This window comes from Oncorhynchus mykiss, chromosome 2 (genome assembly GCF_057628025.1).
Source record: "Oncorhynchus mykiss isolate SJ-2025 chromosome 2, ASM5762802v1, whole genome shotgun sequence".
Lineage (NCBI taxonomy): Eukaryota > Metazoa > Chordata > Actinopteri > Salmoniformes > Salmonidae > Oncorhynchus > Oncorhynchus mykiss.
Window position 1 is genome coordinate 83,869,428 of NC_143023.1, and position 22,167 is coordinate 83,891,594.

Below are 22,167 nucleotides of genomic sequence, written 5' to 3' on the forward strand. Positions count from 1 at the left end.
GTCTTTGTGACAGCTTGTCGTAGTCTAACCTCAGCAGAAGTCCATACTCTGGCTAACTTACTGTGTACTGAGCAGTATAGATCTCCTTTCACTAAGAGCTATAATCATCCCTGTTCAGGGCCTTCAGGGCCTGTTGTCCAGGGTGTTCTATTGTATGTGTGTAGCTCGGTTGTTATTGACACTAACTAAACTAGACTGACTGCTGCTGCTTTCAATCTCAGATCAATAATACCAGACCCATTTGTGACATCATTCAGACATACATAATCGTGACATATAATTGCCAGAAATGTTTATACTCTGACACCACTCTGCTAAAAGAAAAATGGATTCCTTCATGTACTTTATCAGCCTTTAGTTTGACATACCTGACTGTGTTCCTCGTTTTCTTCTGCAGAGGGCGAGCCCATCGAAGCAATTGCCAAGTTTGACTACGTGGGGCGTTCTGCCCGAGAGCTGTGCTTCAAGAAGGGTGCCTCCCTGCTGCTGTACCAGCGGGCATCGGACGACTGGTGGGAGGGACGGCACAACGGCATTGACGGCTTGGTACCTCACCAGTACATCGTGGTGCAGGACATGTGAGTATGCAGCCCATAGACACACACACAGCTTCTAGAGGAGACACTGGCACATTTATTATCTACATATTCTTATTCCATTTGGACAGGAATAAGAATATGGACAGGTAATATGGACAGGTGGACAGGTAATATAAATACACCTGGAGACATAACAATATGTTGAATTAATATGTTGAATTAAATCAATGATTTTTAAAGACTCTACAGGTGGTTTTGCACAGGATTCGTTAGTGGGGCAGGATTTGTAGTTGCTCTCCAATAATGGTACTTGCACAATATGTCCTCATCCTTGAAGTCTAGACCACAACTCCCTTAACAATACATAAGACTGTTGTATGCAGTAAATTTGTTCCACTTCCTTGAAGAGGATTCCTCATTACAACTTGCGTCCTGTTCAATCTATTGCTCACTCACGTAACTGACCAATCAGCCACTCATTCACACTGTATCTAGCATTTTATTTTCCCTCTTAACAGAGAAGATCCACCCTCCCTTAATCCCATTTGTGGTTCCTTTTCAAAGTGAAAGTGATGACATCTGTCCATCTTTAATGTTCTTCCTCTGAATTAATCACGGCTTTTTCTAACTAACAATGACTCTGAGGAGCCAAGGCTCTGGGGCTGTGTGAAGCAGGGTCCTGGGCTGCAGGCTGGGGGCCTCTGTCTGTCCTACCCACTCTATGATGAACCAAATTTTCTCTAGGGGTCCTTAATTACCCCTTCTGCCCTCTATCAAGCCCCCCCCCCGACAAACCCCAAGCGCCCCTTCACACTGGCAACCGCCTCCCTGCCCAGGCAATGATCCATGCCTAATGGGGTGGAGCTACACCCTCATTAAGAGGGTGAGAGAGACATTGTTTAGTAGCTAGCCAGAGAAATGCATGTTTAAAGCTCTCCCCCTCCGTTAGTGTTGTAGGTCCTTTACCAGCTGTCCCTACATGTGCCTGTATCAATAATTCACTGGGGGAGGTGCCGGGGCTGATGGCTGTTTTCTTAGTTAAAGGAATGACCCTGAGAATTTACAGCCAGGTGTCCTGAAGCATGGCCAAGCATACTGTACTTGTGTGTGGAGGGGATATAAACTCAGCAAAAAAAGAAACGTCCTCACTGTCAACTGCAAACTTAACATGTGTAAATATTTGTGTGAACATAAGATTCAACAGAGACCTAAACTGAACAAGTTCCATAGACATGGGATTAACAGAAATTGAATAATGTGTCCCTGAACAAAGGGGGGTCAAAATCAAAAGTAACAGTCAGTATCTGTTGTGGCCACCAGCTGCATTAAGTACTGCAGTGCATCTCCTCCTCATGTACTGCACAAGATTTGCCAGTTCTTGCTGTTAGATGTTACCCCACTCTTCCACCAAGGCACCTGCAAGTTCCCGGACATTTCTGGGGGGAATGGCCCTAGCCCTCACCCTTTGATCCAACAGGTCCCAGATGTGCTCAATGGGATTGAGATCCGGGCTCTTCGCTGGCCATGGCAGAACACTGACATTCCCGTCTTGCAGGAAATCATGCACAGAACGAGCAGTATGGCTGGTGGCATTGTCATACTGGAGGGTCATGTCAGGATGAGCCTGCAGGAAGGGTACCCTATGAGGGAGGAGGATGTCTTCCCTGTAACGCACAGCGTTGAGATTGCCTGCATTGACAACAAGCTCAGTCCGATGATGCTGTGACACACCGCCCCAGACAATGGCGGACCCTCCACCTCCAAATTGATCCCGCTCCATGTTACAGGCCTCAGTGTAACGCTCATTCCTTCGACGATAAACACAAATCCGACTATCACCCCTGGTGAGAGCTAACCGCGACTCGTCAGTGAAGAGCACTTTTTGCCAGTCCTGTCTGGTCCAGCGATGGTGGGTTTGTGCCCATAGGCAACATTGTTGCCGGTGATGTCTGGTGAGGACCTTACACCAGGCCTACAAGCCCTCGGTCCAGCCTCTCTCAGCCTATTGCGGACAGTCTGATCACTGATGGAGGGATTGTGCATTCCTGGTCTAACTCGGGCACTAATGGGCGGATATCACTACTAAAAAAATTCAGTGTGACATACTCTGACTTTACCAAACATTACGAACACCTTCCTAATATTGAATACCCCCCCTCGGTACAGCCTCAACTCGTCGGGCCATGGACTCTACAAGGTATCAAAAGCGTTCCACAGGGCCCATGTTGACTCCAAAGCCCACAGTCAAGTTGGCTGGATGTTAATACACACAGGAAACTGTTGAGAGTGAAAAACCCAGCAGCGTTGCAGTTCTTGACACAAACCGGTGTGCCTGGCACCTACTACCATACCGCGTTCAAAGGAACCTCAATATTTTGTCTTGCCCATTCACCCTCTGAATGGCACACATTCACAATCCAGTGGATTTAACAAGTGACATCAATAAGGGATCCTAGCTTTCACCTGGATTCACTTGGTCAGTCTGTGTCATGGAAAGAGCAGGTGTTCTTCATGTTGTGTATACTCCGTGTATAGAAGCACTTGGGTGAAATACAGTAAAATGAGCATTGTGTATCAGATTGCTGGGCCTCAGTCATCCTTCTTGTGTGGACGTAGCATACGTGCACATTTTATTTTTTATTTATTTCACCTTTATTTAACCAGGTAAGCTAGTTGAGAACAAGATCTCATTTGCAACTGCGACCTGGCCAAGATAAAGCAAAGCAGTTCGACACATACAACAACAGAGTTACACATGGAAAAACCAAACATACATTCAATAATACAGTAGAAAAAGTCCATATGCAGCATGTGCAAATGAGGTGAGATAAGGGAGGTAAAGGAAATAAATAGGCCATGGTGGCAAAGTAATTACAATATAGCAATTAAAACACTGGAATTGTAGATGTGCAGAAGATTAATGTGCAAGTAGAGATACTGGGGTGCAAAGGAGCAAGATAAATAAATAAATACAGTATGGGGATGAGGTAGTTGGATGGGCTATCTACAGATGAGCTATGTACAGGTACAGTGATATGTGAACTGCTCTGACAGCTGGTGCTTAAAGCTAGTGAGGGAGAGATGAGTCTCCAGCTTCAGTGATTTTTGCAGTTCGTTCCAGTCATTGGCAGCAGAGAACTGGAAGGAAAGGCGGCCAAAGGAAGAAGGAAGCCAACGAGAGCATACAGGTCGCAGTGGTGGGTAGGATATGGGGCTTTGGTGACAAAACAGATTACACTGTGATAGACTGCATCCAATTTGTTGAGTAGAGTGTTGGAGGCTATTTTGTAAATGACATCGCCAAAGTCGAGGATGGTCAGTTTTACGAGGGTATGTTTGGCAGCATGAGTGAAGGATGCTTTGTAGCGAAATCGGAAGCTGATTCTAGATTTAATTTTGGTTTGGAGATTCTTAATGTGAGTATGGAAGGAGAGTTTACAGTCTAACCAGACACCTAGCTATTTGTAGTTGTCCACAAATTCTAAGTCAGAACCGTCCAGAGTAGTGATGCTGGACGGGCGGGCAGGTGCGGGCAGCGATCGGTTGAAGAGCATGCATTTAGTTTTACTTGCATTTAAGAGCCGTTGGAGGCCATGAAAGGAGAGTTGTTTGGCATTGAAGCTCGTCTGGAGGTTAGTTAACACAGTGTCCAAAGAAGGGACAGAAGTATACAGAATGGTGTTGTCTGCGTAGAGGTGGATCAGAGAATCACCAGCAGCAAGAGCGACATCATTGATGTATACAGAGAAGAGAGTCGGCCCAAGAACCCCCATAGAGACTGCCAGTGGTCCGGACAACAGGCCCTCTGATTTGAAACACTGAACTCTATCAGAGAAGTAGTTGGTTGACCAGGCGAGGCAATCATTTGAGAAACCAAGGCTGTTGAGTCTGCCGATAAGAATGTGGTGATTGACAGAGTCGAAAGCCTTGGCCAGGTCGATGAAGACGGCTGCACAGTACTGTCTCTTATCGATGGCGGTCATGACATCGTTTAGGACCTTGAGCGTGGCTGAGGTGCACCCATGACCAGCTCTGAAACCAGATTGCATAGCGGAGAAGGTACGATGGGATTTGAAATGGTCGGTAATCTGTGGTGTGTGTAGGATTGCAAACCCCCGGTAATTTACCAAAGTTACTGGAATTTTCTGAAAAATTCCAGTAGTTCACTAGTAACATTAGGATATGACCGGTAATATTCCTGCGTTTTGCAAGCCTAGGTGTGTGTGGTTTATTGTCCAGTCCATTATTCCCCACTCCACCAGGCTCTGTGGCTACTAAGCAGCTCTGATTGCTACCACCTGACAAGATCAGTCACCATCTATAGTGTATGCAGCTAGCGCTCAGCTCAGTCAGGCACGCAGCCCACTGAGATAACCCATACAGCTGGCTTTGGTCATGCTGCCTGGCAGCCCTGGACACACCACTTCTAATGGAAGGATAATAGATCCAGGCCTATATGTCAACAAGAGCCTGGAGGAGAGGCTAGTTAGGAATGCTTGACTGAACTCAATGCACTGAACTATTCACTGTGGTATCAGATGACTTCATCTTCTAAACTATTCACTGTGGTATCAGATGACTTCATCTTATAAACTATTCACTGTGGTATCAGATGACTTCATCTTCTAAACTATTCACTGTGGTATCAGATGACTTCATCTTCTAAACTATTCACTGTGGTATCAGATGACTTCATCTTATAAACTATTCACTGTGATATCAGATGACTTCATCTTATAAACTATTCACTGTGGTATCAGGTGACTTCATCTTATAAACTATTCACTGTGGTATCAGATGACTTCATCTTATAAACTATTCACTGTGGTATCAGATGACTTCATCTTCTAAACTATTCACTGTGGTATCAGATGACTTCATCTTCTAAACTATTCACTGTGGTATCAGATGACTTCATCTTATAAACTATTCACTGTGGTATCAGATGACTTCATCTTATAAACTATTCACTGTGGTATCAGATGACTTCATCTTATAAACTATTCACTGTGGTATCAGGTGACTTCATCTTATAAACTATTCACTGTGGTATCAGGTGACTTCATCTTATAAACTATTCACTGTGGTATCAGATGACTTCATCTTATAAACTATTCACTGTGGTATCAGGTGACTTCATCTTATAAACTATTCACTGTGGTATCAGATGACTTCTTCTAAATTATTGTTGCATAAAAACATTGCTTGGACTTTTTCCGGATTGTCTTTTTGTCTTCTTTTGCGTGCCTGTGTGCGTGCCTGTGTGCGTGCCTGTGTGCGTGCCTGTGTGCGTGCCTGTATGTGTGCGCGTGCGTGCATGTGTGCGTGTCTGTGTGCATGTCTGTGCGTGTATGTGTATGTGTCTGTGCGCGTGTATGTGTGCGTGTATGTGTATGTGTGTGCGTGTATGTGTATGTGTCTGTGTGCGTGTATGTGTGCGTGTCTGTGTGTGTGTGTCACAGGGATGATAATTTCTCAGACACGCTTAGTCAGAAGGCTGACAGTGAGGCCAGCAGCGGCCATGGAGCTGAGGACAAGTGTTCAGGAAAAGACATGAGCTCTCCTACCGACACCAGGATCACTGACGCCTACATTGGCAGGTGAGCTCAACCACATCTCACCTCTACCTTACCTAGTGAGGCATTATTTATTAAGCACCAAACAGAAGAATATGTACTGAAACATGGGGGGGACAACTTGGACTTGTCCAACAACACACAAGCATTTCTGTTTTACATTGCATGACACACACACCCTAGCCTACTGGAACAGCACACCTTGACGTCTCACTGTGGAATCTTCTCAGGTATCTCGCTAATGAAACACAGCCAAACCAATAGCCTGTTTTCTGGTTCTGGCTGCCAGGGGGTGGTTCTGGCTGCCAGGGGGTGGTTCTGGCTGCCAGGGGGTGGGTCTGGCTGCCCTACCACCACCCAGTCCACTGTGCTCTGTGGTCAACTACTAAAAAATGTTTAAAAAAATTAAACATTCTGGAATGGAAATGAATCTAGAATGAATTCCAAGAGAGGAAAAACTGTTGTGTGTACCTGTACCTTATGACTAACACTGAGGGACAGTACTGGAGTTAGTCAGTCTACATGAGAAGGACCAGATGTCATCTTACATGCAGGGTCATCCACAATGTCAGCTAAACCTGTCAGCTAAACCTGGGCCCGTATTCACAAAGACACTGGGAGAGCTGATATAGTATCAGCTTTTTTAGAAAAAATCATATGGACAGAGCAGACCTGATTCTAGGTCAGCGCTCCTACTCTCAGCCTAATGGCCAATAGAATCATCGTTGATGATGAGTTGTCCCAGTCAGTGGATAATCTAAGTCCATTTTCAGATGGTTGGCTTCAGTCAACATCAGGGTGTAAATACATTAGTGGTTATTTCATAGTTGTCATTCTCAGAGCAATCTAGGGCAGACTCACACACACACACACACAAACACTCCTGGCGTATCTTTTTGGCAGGGACTATAAAGGCTTCTGGGAGAGCTACAGTATTTTCTCACTCGTTCTTCTGTTCATTGCTGCATTCTAATTTGTATGACGGAGTAGGCAACCTTGAGAAATCTGTCACTGGCATCAGCCCTGTAAGTTTAGCTAGTGTTTTATTGAAAGGCTTGCTCACTTCACCTCTCTCTCTGCTGGAGAAATGTTAATGAATCATACTTTTGACTAGCAATGCGTTCCATTCCTTGTTATCTTGCTGCCCCGGGCACCCATCTACCCCTTGAGCCAGGACTACTTTCTCTAACCCCTGCTCCCTCCCTCTCTACCCCCTGCTCCCTCCCTCCCTTTCTCTCTACCCCCTGCTCCCTTTCTCTCTACCCCCTGCTCCCTTTCTCTCTACCCCCTGCTCCCTCCCTCCCTTTCTCTCTACCCCGTGCTCCCTTTCTCTCTACCCCCTGCTCCCTTTCTCTCTACCCCCTGCTCCCTTTCTCTCTACCCCCTGCTCCCTTTGTCTCTACCCCGTGCTCCCTTTCTCTCTACCCCCTGCTCCCTTTGTCTCTACCCCCTGCTCCCTTTGTCTCTACCCCCTGCTCCCTTTGTCTCTACCCCCTGCTCCCTTTGTCTCTACCCCCTGCTCGCTTTCTCTCTACCCCTGCTCCCTTTCTCTACCCCCTGCTCCCTTTCTCTACCCCCTGCTCCCTTTCTCTCTACCCTCTGCTCCCTTTCTCTCTACCCCCTGCTCCCCTTCTCTCTACCCCCTGCTCCCTTTCTCTCTACCCCCTGCTCCCTTTCTCTCTACCCCCTGCTCCCTTTCTCTCTACCCCCTGCTCCCTTTGTCTCTACCCCGTGCTCCCTTTCTCTCTACCCCCTGCTCCCTTTGTCTCTACCCCCTGCTCCCTTTGTCTCTACCCCCTGCTCCCTTTGTCTCTACCCCCTGCTCGCTTTCTCTCTACCCCTGCTCGCTTTCTCTCTACCCCTGCTCCCTTTCTCTACCCCCTGCTCCCTTTCTCTACCCCCTGCTCCCTTTCTCTCTACCCCCTGCTCCCTTTCTCTACCCCCTGCTCCCTTTCTCTCTACCCCCTGCTCCCTTTCTCTCTACCCCCTGCTTCCTTTCTCTCTACCCCCTGCTCCCTTTCTCTCTACCCCCTGCTCCCTTTCTCTCTACCCCCTGCTCCCTTTCTCTCTACCCCCTGCTCCCTTTCTCTCTACCCCCTGCTCCCTTTGTCTCTACCCCCTGCTCCCTTTGTCTCTACCCCCTGCTCCCTTAATCTCTACCCCCTGCTCCCTTAATCTCTACCCCCTCTCCCTCTCTACTCCCCTCTCCATCCCTCTCTACCCCCCTACCCCTTCTCTACCCCCTTCCCCTCTCTCTACCCCCCCTCCCTCTCTACTCCCCTCTCCCTCCCTCTCTACCCCCCTACCCCCTCTCTACCCCCTTCCCCTCTCTCTACCCCCCCTCCCTCTCTACTCCCCTCTCCCTCCCTCTCTACCCCCCTTCTCCTCTCTCTACCTTCCTGCCTCTCTACCCCCTGCTCCCTCCCTCCCTGCCTCTCTACCCCCCCTCTCCCTCCCTCTCTACCCCCCTTCCCCTCTCTCTACCCCCCTTCCCCTCTCTCTACCCCCCTTCCCCTCTCTCTACCCCCCTTCCCCTCTCTCTACCCCCCTTCCCCTCTCTCTACCCCCCTTCCTCTCTCTCTACCCCCCTTCCTCTCTTTCTCTACCCCCCTTCCTCTCTCTACCACCCCTCTCTCCATCCCTCCCTCTCTATCACCCCTACCTCCCTCTCTTCCCACCCACCCTCCCTCCATCCCTCCCTCTCTTCCCTCCCTCCATCCCTCCCTCTCTTCCCTCCCTCCATCCCTCCCTCCCTCTCTTCCCACCCTCCCTCCCTCTCTCCCCACCCTCCCACCATCTCTCTCTCTATTTCCCTCTCTACTGTTCTATGCAGACATGGCTCAGCACTGTTGAATCATTCATATCTTTGGCTTTATTTAGATATCTCTCCTTCTACTCCAATTTACAGCATTTCTATTATACAACAGCAGTAATTACAGCCTAGAATTGTAGTCAACCAGAGAACATTATTGTATTATCTGGTTTGCTTTTGTATGACATTATCAATAGTATGGAAAACATGGCAGTCATGATTCATATTATAATATGGTTTGTAAGTACCCAATGACTGTCTGTAGATTGTACTGTAGCTGTTGTTTTCCTTTCTGCAAGCCTGTCCATAGATTGAGTTGTGTGATCTTACTCCCCCTACTGGTTATGAAGAGTCCATGCACGTGTTTACCCCTCCACGTGTTTACCCCTCCACGTGTTTACCCCTCTACGTGTTTACCCCTCTACGTGTTTACCCCTCTACGTGTTTACCCCTCTACGTGTTTACCCCTCTACGTGTTTACCCCTCTACGTGTTTACCCCTCTACGTGTTTACCCCTCCACGTGTTTACTCCTCCACGTGTTTACTCCTCCACGTGGAGGGGTGTTTACTCCTCCACGTGTTTATTCCTCCACGTGGAGGGGTGTTTACTCCTCCACGTGTTTACCCCACAAATCCCCAGTCAGTCCTCCATCTGTATCAAAACACATTATGTCCCATATTTACCTCCATGATGAATCGCCACTCTTAATGATGGTGGCTGAGACAGACCGTGTTAGGCAGGAATTAGACTGAGACTTGAAACACGCCTAGGAAGGATGATTAAAGGATGAATAGCTGCTAGACTCATTTTTATTGTTAACCTTTATTTAACTAGGCAAGTCAGTTAAGAATTGTTATTGTTATTTACAATGACGGCCTACCCCGGTCAAACCCGGACGACGCTGGCCCAATTGTGCGCCACCCTATGGAACTCCCAATCACGGCCGGTTGGGATTCAACCCAGGGTCTGTAGTGATGCCTCTAGCACTGAGATGCAGTGCCTTAGACCGCTGCGCCACTCGGGAGCCCTGAATGACTCATGAATGAAACTTGATGGAGATAAAGGTTTTGGGATATGAGACAGGAAGTACAGTGCAGGTAGCTTGGTCCCAGATCGGTTTGTGCTGTCTTGCCGACTACTATGGTCTTGTGGCATGTTAATGACTGAAGGAGTTGGCTATACAGCACAAACAGATCTGGGACCAGGCTACAGTGCAACAATACCCATTTGGACAAATGTTAAACCACTTTAGTAGATGTTATTTGTCAGTTTCTGTGTCGTTGCATAACAAGTCATTTATTTAGGGTTTCTGCCTGGTGTTGTGTAGGGAATATTAGTTTGATATTATGTTAGTGGTGAGGCAAAAATTGTCATCTCTCAATGGTTTATTGAAGAATTAAAAAAGACCGAACAAAAACAGTTAGTGAATGAAAAAGTCCCCCATCACCCTTTATCAAATCCTCAAAATACTTTAATCCCCTCACAATCTCCTCTCATAACCATCTTTCACTGAACTTTTTCCTCAGAGTATATCCACTGGAACAATCGTAAATTGTTATTCCTCTATGGTTAAATATCTTTATATATTTCTCTTATCATATCATCCTCCGACACTGCTGCCTGTCTGGCAGCAATCACATTTGGTGCTGATTAGGTAGGGGGATGAAACATTATGGCTGTCTCCTGGGCTGTGTCCCAAATGCCCCCCTATAGTGAACTACTTTTGAACAGAGCCTAATGGGCCCTGGCCAGAAAAAGTGCTAGGCTGGGTTTCATAAATATGCAGAGCAGAGCAGGGTCTTATCAGAGCCCCAGTAGTGATTGTTGTGTCTTTGGCATCATTAAAACTGAAGACTTATTTATCAAATCACTCTCTGTAATTATTATTACGCGATTAAACTGATTCATCATGTAACTGTAATTAACTAGGAAGTCTGGGCACCAAGGAACATATTCAGATTACAAAGTTATAATTTTCCTAATATAACTTTCAGATATTTTAATATCTGATCTATTTGAATTATTATTTACCTCACGTTAGTCTCATTCCAAACGTTGTAAATTGTTGGTTATCTGCACAAGCCCAGTCTTCACTATGAGTCATACATACATCAATTGTCTTAAAATCATTTATTTACTAACTATGTACTCACAGAAATGCATCATACAAACAAACAAACAAACAAAGTAGATATGGTTCCAAAGAAATGATAGGGGGGTGTGGGCTAAACTCTGCTTGTTAGACAGAGAGTGATAATTATAACAATTGAAATGCTAATCCTTTGCACATGAACGCTCACTCATTCGGGAACAATTTCAGTATATATATATTTATGCTCAGTGTGTCGTCGGGATCTCTGTTGAAAAGTTTGTTTCTGTTGGAGAGTCTGTCCGCCCTCTATCTCACTCTGTCGTGGTTAGAATGGATAGTTCAGAGTGACATTCATTCATGTTGTTATAGAATAGATGTTTCGTCGGTTTTCACGTTCAATGATACCGAATTCTTAGCTGCAGACTAGTAATTAATATCAAAGACTTGTTCTTATTCTGTTGGTATCAATAATCTAAGAGTTTTAACCACATGGTATGTGTGCCTGCGTGCGTGAGTGTGCCTGTGTGCTACTAGGTCTCTGTGTGCGTGCCATGCGTAAGGGATGCACACCTGTGTGTGGCAGGTCAGGTGTATATCTATGTTCAGTCAGGAGGGTGTGTTGAGACAGCAGGGTGGAGGACAGATTTAATGCTGAGCCAGCTGAACCTTATCCCAGGCAGGCAGGGGGGCAGGCAAGATGGCACTGTGTGGCTAAAGGTTCAGATAAAGACCCAGCCTGCAAGCCTCGCAGTGCTGCAGCTGGAGGCCTGCCTCAGAACAAGCAACTAGGAGCACTTTGGGACTGACATATAGGTTTATGTCTGAACACTACATTCAGACAGAAGGCTTCAACAACTCTGTCTAGAGTCTATATCCCCATACTGTCTAAGAATCTGTGTGACTGTACATTACCCCATACTGACTAAGAATCTGTGTGACTCTACATTACCCCATACTGACTAAGAATCTGTGTGACTTTACATTACCCCATACTGACTAAGAATCTGTGTGACTGTACATTACCCCATACTGACTAAGAATCTGTGTGACTGTACATTACCCCATACTGACTAAGAATCTGTGTGACTGTACATTACCCCATACTGACTAAGAATCTGTGTGACTTTACATTACCCCATACTGACTAAGAATCTGTGTGACTGTACATTACCCCATACTGACTAAGAATCTGTGTGACTGTACATTACCCCATACTGACTAAGAATCTGTGTGACTGTACATTACCCCATACTGACTAAGAATCTGTGTGACTTTACATTACCCCATACTGACTAAGAATCTGTGTGACTGTACATTACCCCATACTGACTAAGAATCTGTGTGACTGTACATTACCCCATACTGACAAAGAATCTGTGTGACTGTACATTACCCCATACTGTCTAAGAATCTGTGTGACTGTACATTACCCCATACTGACTAAGAATCTGTGTGACTGTACATTACCCCATACTGACTAAGAATCTGTGTCATTGTACATTACCCCGTACTGACTAAGAATATGTGTGACAACATTACCACGGCTGTTTACAGACACTGCAACATTTCTAAGGTTTAGCTAAAACCCATAGACTTGACCTCAGTGTCTGTCTGTCTCTTCCTGCCCTCTCCCATATCCCAGCAGGCATAAGAAGAGGACGGAGCCCCCCTCCCGCCGCCCCCCGGCGCGCCCCAATGATGTCAACTGCATGGTGCACCCCTCCCAGCAGACCCACGGTGGCCAGGCTCACACGCCTGAGATGGGCTCCCCAGTTCTGGGTCACTCCTTCAGCCCCCGGGACCTGCTGCGGGGCCGTAACCACGGCCAGCTTCCCATGGACAGCCCCGAGCACCGGCGCCGAACAGGCCACGGTAGCCTGACCAACATCAGCCGCCACGAGTCACTGAAGAAGATGGAGAGCCCGCCCATTCGACGCTCCACAAGCTCGGGCCAGTACACAGCCGTGTTCCAGGACCCCCACCCGCATGGTGGTGGCAAGCCCCTGGATCCGGAGACCATTGCACAGGTCAGCGCCAGCGCCGCGGGACGAGCGCACCTCCCTCCACCAGCAGCCCTGTCAACCTAGTTAGTCTGCTTACTCTGAGTTCTGCTACTACTGAACACCTCTGTCACAATACTCCCAAACACATTCACAATCTAGTTTTCCTTTATAGTTATCAAGATGCTCTTATTTAGAGTGACTTACAATAAATTCAGTCAGCTAAAGTAGGGGAGAGCAGACGACCACATATCACGATCATTGCTACAAACCTTTCTTTAAAAGAACTACTATCGGCAACGTCAGTACTAGTAGAATATCAAAAATACAATGTTTGTTTCTGTTACAGCATCAAATAGCTTCAGAGACAGATTCTGGGACATTGATGTTGAGTAAAATAGCTTTTGAGACCACCTATTTTTATAATGTTCCGCACAGTCACGTACAGTTGAAAAAGCTGTTCATTTGGTCCGGGTGCTACGTGTCAGAACAGAAAATAGAAAGTCATTATTACAAAGCAGCGTCAGTGTTTGCATGGTAATACTTTGTCGGCACAGGCCCCAATGACCTTATCAGAGCTCTGATAACAATGTAGCACATCTTGGCTGTAGCAGTGTGCATTGTGCGAAAGCATGAGAAGCAGCGTGGAGAGACTTCTAATTAGGAAGCTTAGGGTCAGAGAGAGGACGATGTCTCTCTCCGTTGGGTTGTCGGTCTCTGGGAGATGCTCGGATGACTGTCCTGTCATCGCTGCATCCTGTCTTATTCTGAGTCAGGAACATACCCAGGGATTTCAGTCTTCAGCAGCACTTTTATCCTGACGGTGCTCACATACATGTATTGTATGTATGATGTGTGCTGGTGGTGTGATGTCACTGTATTCCCTTGTCTATTGTTCTTTTCTCTTTCTCTCCTCCCTTGATTTGCCTCTCTCTCCCTCCCTGCAGGACATAGAGGAGACGATGAACACGGCGCTGAACGAGCTGCGTGAGCTGGAGAGGCAGAGTTCGGCCAAGCACGCTCCCGATGTTGTGCTGGACACCCTGGAGCAGAGGCAGTCGACCGGGGGTCCCACCCCAGCCAGCTCCAGCGAGTCCCTCAGCCCCCTCCACAACATCCTTCTGAGGGCTCAGACCGGCGAGGCCGGGGGGCCCCCGATGCGCCGCAGCACCAGCTCTTCCAGCGACACCATGAGCACCTTCAAGCCGGTAGTGGTACCCCGTATGGGGGTGCAGCTTAAGCCGCCTGCCCTGAGGCCCAAGCCCCTGGTGCTGCCCAAGACGGGCCCGGCTCACCCTCCCCCTGTACACCCTCCCCAAGACCCCCTAGACAAGTCGTGCACCATGTGAACTTTGAACTCTGGGATGGGAACATGGACCAACAGGAAACTGGGAGAGGGTCTCTGACTACATATAGTAGCAATATGTTATCATTGTCTATAAATGATAATAATAGTAACAATATTGTATAAGACAGTATAAGAACAGTCCATTGCCTGGACATTGAGGATGCTGTTGTAATTTGCTTTGTGAGAAAGATGTGTTTTCTTGTGTCGAAGTTAACCAGTGTCCAGTAAGTTAACCACATTTATTAACAATGAAAACAGGAACATTCTCAGGTCTGCTAGACAGACTGAACTACCACAAGGAAAGGAGCATGTTTCAGTGTGACTAACTATCCATGTGGAAAATACTGTAGAATCTGCTGAAATGCCTAGCATTGCAAGATAAGTCAACTTTTTCTTCTTGATCATTACTGTATACAGAACAACAATTCACAAGGCTTCCTTTGAGGTTAGAGAAACTTGACTGGTAGTTTACAAAAACTAGAGAACTACAAAAGAATGAACGCTAAAGAAACAAAATAGTGCACGTTGCAATTCTGTTTTGCTTACTACTCAGCCAGGGGAACTATGGGAAATGTAGTCCGTGTCAGTTGAACCTGACTAAGGTTTGCTTCTCACTTAGATGGACAATGCTTAGATTTAGAGTACCACTCAGAAATATAAGCTGTCAATAGTGAAATTTCAAACCACCATTTGAAAGCTGTTGGAAGTTTGGATGTAGCTAATGTTTATAGCTGAGACTGAAGCAGGGAGGGCAAGAGTCCAGATATGTGTGTGATCATAAGGATGCACTCTCACATACAGTTTTGGCCAAATATATTAGCACCCTTGCACTTTTCTTAAATAATTCCCTATTTCTTCTCAAATAAATTGCAATTGGAAAAAACCTTTGTTATTGAATTTTCAACATTGCAGAACATATTTTATTTTTATAAACTTTATTTTCTAAATTAAATTTGTAAACTTAAGACAAATGGCCTGGGAAAAATGATTGGCACCCAGGAGCTAGTACTTGTGCAGTAGGGTTGCTTTGCTGCCTCTGGTACTGGGGCCTTGAATGTGTGCAAGACATCATGAATCATGAAATCAGCAGATTATCAAGGTATTTTGGAGTTCAATGTTCAACCCAGTGTCCAAAAATGGTGTCTTTCTTTAAGGTTGTGGGTCTTCCAGCAGGACAACATTTCAAAACACACGTCAAAAGCACCCTGAAATGGTTCAAGAAGAATCGCTGAACTGTTCTGGAGTGGCCAGCGAAGAGTTCAGATCAGAATCACATCCATAACCTATGGAGGAATCTGAAAGCAGCAGTTGGTGGAGGGCTCCCTCAAACATTGAACAATTATAGCAGTTTGCTGCAGAAGAGTGGGCCAAATTGCAAGTTGAAAGGTACAGCAAGCTCACTGATGGCTCCAAGAAGCATTTATCTGAAGTTATCTTGGCCAAAGGCCATGTAACCAACTTCAAGCTCCAACTTCAAGCTCTGGGGTGCTAATCATTTTGTCCATGACATTTTCTTTATTTTCTCAAATTGTAAACTTAAGTTCACAAACATAAAATTGGTTCTGCCATGTTGAAAAACCAATAGGGAGTGGAGACCGGTTTATTTATTTTTTAAGTTTCTACTTATTTGAGAAGAAACAGGGAATTATTTAAGAAATGTGCAAAGGTGCCAATGTATTTTGCTGCAACTCTATATACTGTAGATATAATTGGACAGTAGATGATGAGATGTTTATTTGGTGCACAACAGAAGAGTACAAATGAACTCGATACACTTTTGTCAAGGACTAGGCTGCACCTCCCAAAAGTTCTGAGAATGATGTCACGAGATGTTACAAGATTGCCTACATGTTGATTTTATATCGCTTTAATTTTATCGCAGCATCATAGTTCTAATCGAGGTCTGGAAGGAGACAAGAGGATACAACCACTGTGAAATATTACCCGTTATGGAAATCCTGTGAAAATGTTTATATACTCTTGAAGACCTGTGTCGAACCTTCGTTGGCTTTTTGTCTTTATATTCAAGGGGAGCGGTTGAGAATGCTTTGCATATAAAACAGAGTATAGAAAACACACCAGAGCTTGGTTTACAACAACACACAATGCCTGGCTTTCTCTGTCCAAAGACGACATATACTTTTACAGCATGGATGTTTGTTTCTCTCTCTCCCTCCTTCTGCAATGTAAGCATTCTTTTAGACTCCCTAAACTCATGGCAGTAAACTCCCAAAGACAGAATGCTGGACTGACTGTTACTGTAAAAGACCCATTTTGTTCATACTGCTTCTTGTCAGTGTTTTAGGAGCTTTATATCCCATCCCCATAGCCCCTTCTGACCTGTAGGCTAATCCTTGTGTTGTGGATGGGGAGATGGGCTGGTCCATTACGCTGTGGGGGAGATGTGACTGATGTTTAGATTCTCCATCAGGACTTTGTTAGTACATTTAGGTTATACCCCCTTTTGAATGATTGTTGTGTGCCAGATCCCAGCTGTATAGAGGAGCAGACGCAGCAGATGTGGACATGGGGAATGCATACTCAGATGTTCACTGAAAACCATGTCACAGGATGTGGGTGTCATTGTGGAGGCTGCTGAGGGAACGATGGCTCATAATAATGTATGGAATGGAGTATAATCTAGTGAATGGAATGGTATCAAACACATAAAAAACCATGTGTTTGATACCATTCCCTTCACTCCATTCCGGCCATTATTATGTGCCATCCTCCCCTCAGCAGCCTCCACTGGTGGGTGCATGTGACAACTAACCATCACAAGGGAAATGGCCTCCTCATACTGTAATTATGTTCCCCTGTGACAGTGCCCTCTATGGGTCTCTTTTTAAGGTGCTGTGTAGCTAGCTGAAGACAAGAGACTGATGGGTGCATGCGTGGGAAGCTTGCATCTGGTTAAAGAACAAGGACTCCAAAAAGCATTGTCTCAAGTTTGCAATAAGCAATGCTTTCCTTGGCATACAAACTGCAACAGGTTTATTTTTGTCTGTTGCCAAAATGTCATGTATATTAAAAGTGAATATGATTTGAATTCTGGATTACTAACCCTTTCTGGATTTTGTAATCATTTTTGTTCAAGATTTTGTTTGTTAGAATTGAATGGGATTTTTAGAACAAGGGTTGTAGAAATTCAAAGGTCCAAAGAACAGAGCCACGGAATTTGCAGGTGTCCCACCCAAACTTCAGTCGTATTCATCAGACACCAAAGGGAAGAAAACAAACAGGAAGGGACTACCCCAATAAGAAACACTCATTTTGTTTTCCGTTTTGCAACAGTGTCCTAATGAACATGAGCCTGTTGTAATCTGTGTCGTCTTTCTATATGCCATTATACACAGTTAGCAGTGGAGTCCTGCCTGTTGACTGTTGCTTTGTGTCCATGTACATCTGTAGTATGTACACATGAGTGCCTTAGTTCATAGTTTCTCTAAAACGTTTTCAATGTTCTGTACGGTTGCATTCTTATTTCAGACCCTGTGTTATGAGCAAGTGGAGTAGGAAGCGAGACAAATTAATTAATGAGCGAAGTCTTGCATCTCAATATCTGCGGTGCTGCTCGTGGCACCGTTATTTTGCGGAGTCAATCTTTAATAATAAAGATACTGCTTATCCATTGTGACATTGCATAGAACTGTATATTTGGCATGTAACATCTTAACAACTTTTAGAGCTCTGAGGGCTGTTCCTCAAGGGTTTTTCTGTCTAATAAAGGAAATACACTGAGCAACAATATAAACGCAACATGTAAAGTGTTGGTCCCATGTTTTATGAGCTGAAATAAAAGATCCCAGAAATTCTCAATTCGCACACATTTTCTTTCAAATGTGCACAAATTTATTTACATCCCTGTTAGTGAGCATTTCCATCCACCTTACAGATCAAGTATCAAGGAGCGGATTAAACAGCATGATCATTACACAGGTGTACCTTGTGCTGGGGACAAAAGTCCACTAAAATGTGCAGTTCTGTCACAACACAATGCCACAGATGTCTCAAGTTTTGAGGGAGTGTGCAATTGGCATGCTGACTGCAGGAATGTCCACCAGAGCTGTTGACAGAGAATTCAATGTTCATTTCTCCACCATAAACCAGATATGTCGTTTTAGAGAATTTGGCAGTATGTCCAACCAGCCTCACAACCCTAGCCCACGTGTAACCACGCCAGTTCAGGACCTCCACATCCTGCTTCTTCATCTGCGAGATCATTTGAGACCAGAAACCCAGACAGTTTATGAAACTGTGGGTTTGCACAACCAAAGAATTTCTGCACAAACTGTCAGAAACCTTCTCGGGGAAACTCCTTTGCATGCTCGTTGTCCTCACCAGGGTCTTGACCTGACTGCAGTTTGGCGTTGTAACCGAATTCAGTGGGCAAATGCACACCTTCACTGGCACGCTGGAGAAGTGTGCTCTTCATGGATGAATCCTGGTTACTGATAACGAACACAATTACATTATTGATGGCAATTTGAATGCACAGAGATACCGTGATGAGATCCTGAGGCCCATTGTCGTGCCATTCATCGTCTGCCATCACCTCATGTTTCAGCAGGATCTGTGACCAACAGATGTCTATCTGTATTCCCAGTCATGTGAAATCCATAGATTAGGGCCTAATGAATGTATTTCAATTGACTGATTTCCTTACATGAGCTGTAACTCAGTAAAATTGTAGAAATTGTTGCATGTTGTGTTTATATTTTTGTTCAGTGTAGTTTGTTCATTCTGAAGTGGCCTTGTACTCTTGTGATAACATGAGCACTGTGCACACTGTCAGCAGAATTACAAGCCTCTGTTGAATCATTGGTCATTGTGTTACATGACATACTTCACTATTTAATGGTGCAGAAACTATGTTATTTCTTAAATATAGAATATAGTTTTTAGCGTTTCATGTTAGCTTAGGTCATGTACCCATTTTCTTCAAAGTAAGGTAGAATAATGAACATTAGCTTGCAAATGAGTATACATTGTACAACTCATTCACAAGCTGATGTTCATTATAGAGTTAGTGCTTCTCCATTTTCAAATGAACCCGTTTCAATGAGGACTCTCCCCTTAAATACACTAGCAGTTGAGGACAGGGACTGAGCCCCTACAGCAGTAACTGGCTGTGTCATGTTGATGGCAGAGGACCTTTGCATTGTCACAAATACAGTTCAAAATAGCACATTACTACCCACTAGCACCCAGTACAAGATCTTAGCATTAAAAATTAGGCAGGAGAGAGAATTCTCTCTGCAGCGTTCTCTGGTTTCATTGACATGCTAGGCTGATGCTGGGGCATTCGGAGGCAAAGCCGGCATGTGTCGGAGGCTACTATAGGAGAGAGCGGTGTAAGTTGAGACACTTGTTTCTAGGAAACCAAACACAAAATGCATAATTTGACCAAATATTTAGGAAGAGGTCATAATTTCATGGAGTCTGTGAAGGAAGAAACTACATGGGAAAAGTGGTGTATGGTTTCCTAGCATCCTTGTAGCTGTGTGGGCTAATATAGTCCAAACGTTTACCTTAGATTAAGTTGAGCCAAGGGCAGGTTGAGCAAATTGAAGCGCTTTCTTCCCAGGCGTAATGCAAAGTGTTACTGCTGAGATAGGCCAGGCCCTGTTATGTCATATGTTAAAAGTGTAAAAATAAGCATTTGTTAGGTTTTATTTATCCATTATTTTACCAGGTAAGTGGACTGAGAACACATTCTCATTTGCAGCAACGACCTGAGGAATAGTTACAGGGGAGAGGAGGGGGATGAATGAGCCAATTGTAAACTGGGGATTATTAGGTGACCGTGATGGTTTGATGGCCAGATTGGGAATTTAGCCAGGACACCGGGGTTAACACCCCTACTCTTACGATAAGTGCCATGGGATCTTTAATGGCCGCAGAGAGTCAGGACACCCGTTTAACGTCCCATCCGAAAGACAGCACCCTACACAGGGCAGTGTCCCCAATAAATAATAGGTGTTAACACAGGCTTAAGATTACATGATTGTGTTGAATTATGTTTGGGAAATAAATATAGACAGTTTTAAAAAGGTAGCGGTAATATTTAATTCACTACAGAAATGTGTAGGTGGCTTAATTTACCCAATACGGGGTAAGTTGTGCCAAGAGACCACTTTTTTGGACACTATGTTTACATGAATTCTGATTCATTCCAGGGATACACAACATGCTGAAATATATGTAGATATATTTGTTAGAAAGAATAGTATATTTCCCTTGACTGAGTGATGTTGAATGTAAAAAGTGGCTCAACTTAACCCACTCTCCCCTACAGCAGGTGTCTCCTAAAATGTCTTCCTGCCTGAAGGAGAAATTGTGCAAGTTCTCCAACTTAAAAAGATGAGAGGCCTGTAATTTTCATCATAGGTACACTTCAACTATGACAGACAAAATGAGAAAAAAAATCCAGAAAATCACATTGTAGGATTTTTAATGAATTTATTTGCAAATGATGTTGATGTATTTGAAATGATTTCTTGAAATACAAATTGTAAATGGGAGAAATGTAGGGAAGGGAACTCCAAATGAAAGTCAATGTAGGCATGAACGGTTCCCACAAAGAATCCTGTGTTATAACAGTTATACCAACATGATATACAGTATATTGTAACACAAGTTATAGCGTGTTCTTTGCAATACTGTAGTGCCATCGTGTGACCATTAGTATTATTACATCAATTTACTTATTTAATGTTTAACATACAACACAGTTGAATAAAAAGCAGAGGGGTCCATGTAAGGCAACAATAAAAAGCAGAGGGGTCCATGTAAGGCAACAATAAAAAGCAGAGGGGTCCATGTAAGACAACAATAAAAAGCAGAGGGGTCCATGTAAGACAACAATAAAAAGCAGAGGGGTCCATGTAAGACAACAATAAAAAGCAGAGGGGTCCATGTAAGACAACAATAAAAAGCAGAGGGGTCCATGTAAGGCAACAATAAAAAGCAGAGGGGTCCATGTAAGACAACAATAAAAAGCAGAGGGGTCCATGTAAGACAACAATAAAAAGCAGAGGGGTCCATGTAAGACAACAATAAAAAGCAGAGGGGTCCATGTAAGGCAACAATAAAAAGCAGAGGGGTCCATGTAAGACAACAATAAAAAGCAGAGGGGTCCATGTAAGGCAACAATAAAAAGCAGAGGGGTCCATGTAAGACAACGATAAAAAGCAGAGGGGTCCATGTAAGACAACAATAAAAAGCAGAGGGGTCCATGTAAGACAACAATAAAAAGCAGAGGGGTCCATGTAAGACAACAATAAAAAGCAGAGGGGTCCATGTAAGACAACAATAAAAAGCAGAGGGGTCCATGTAAGACAACAATAAAAAGCAGAGGGGTCCATGTAAGACAACAATAAAAAGCAGAGGGGTCCATGTAAGACAACAATAAAAAGCAGAGGGGTCCATGTAAGACAACAATAAAAAGCAGAGGGGTCCATGTAAGACAACAATAAAAAGCAGAGGGGTCCATGTAAGGCAACAATAAAAAGCAGAGGGGTCCATGTAAGGCAACGATAAAAAGCAGAGGGGTCCATGTAAGGCAACAATAAAAAGCAGAGGGGTCCATGTAAGACAACAATAAAAAGCAGAGGGGTCCATGTAAGACAACGATAAAAAGCAGAGGGGTCCATGTAAGACAACAATAAAAAGCAGAGGGGTCCATGTAAGACAACAATAAAAAGCAGAGGGGTCCATGTAAGACAACAATAAAAAGCAGAGGGGTCCATGTAAGGCAACAATAAAAAGCAGAGGGGTCCATGTAAGACAACAATAAA

General features: G+C 44.7%; 1 protein-coding gene across 8 annotated transcripts in view; it reads left to right on the plus strand.

The window, feature by feature from the left end:
• LOC110497968 (SLIT-ROBO Rho GTPase-activating protein 1) overlaps positions 1 to 18,187 on the plus strand; it is a 153,589-nt gene extending 135,402 nt beyond the window's left edge. For 3 of the 8 annotated variants that reach the window (XM_036957189.2, XM_036957191.2, XM_090209886.1), the window contains 4 exons: positions 398 to 578; positions 6,002 to 6,139; positions 12,663 to 13,047; positions 13,968 to 18,187. In XM_036957189.2, coding sequence (XP_036813084.2) covers positions 398 to 578; positions 6,002 to 6,139; positions 12,663 to 13,047; positions 13,968 to 14,369 — 1,106 coding nt within the window. In that variant the 3' untranslated portion in view covers positions 14,370 to 18,187. Of the gene's footprint in view, positions 1 to 397; positions 579 to 6,001; positions 6,140 to 12,662; positions 13,107 to 13,967 lie in introns of all 8 variants that reach the window. The other 5 variants (XM_036957193.2, XM_090209873.1, XM_036957190.2 and 2 more) reach the window with 3 other exon arrangements.
• Positions 18,188 to 22,167: the final 3,980 nt, after the last annotated feature.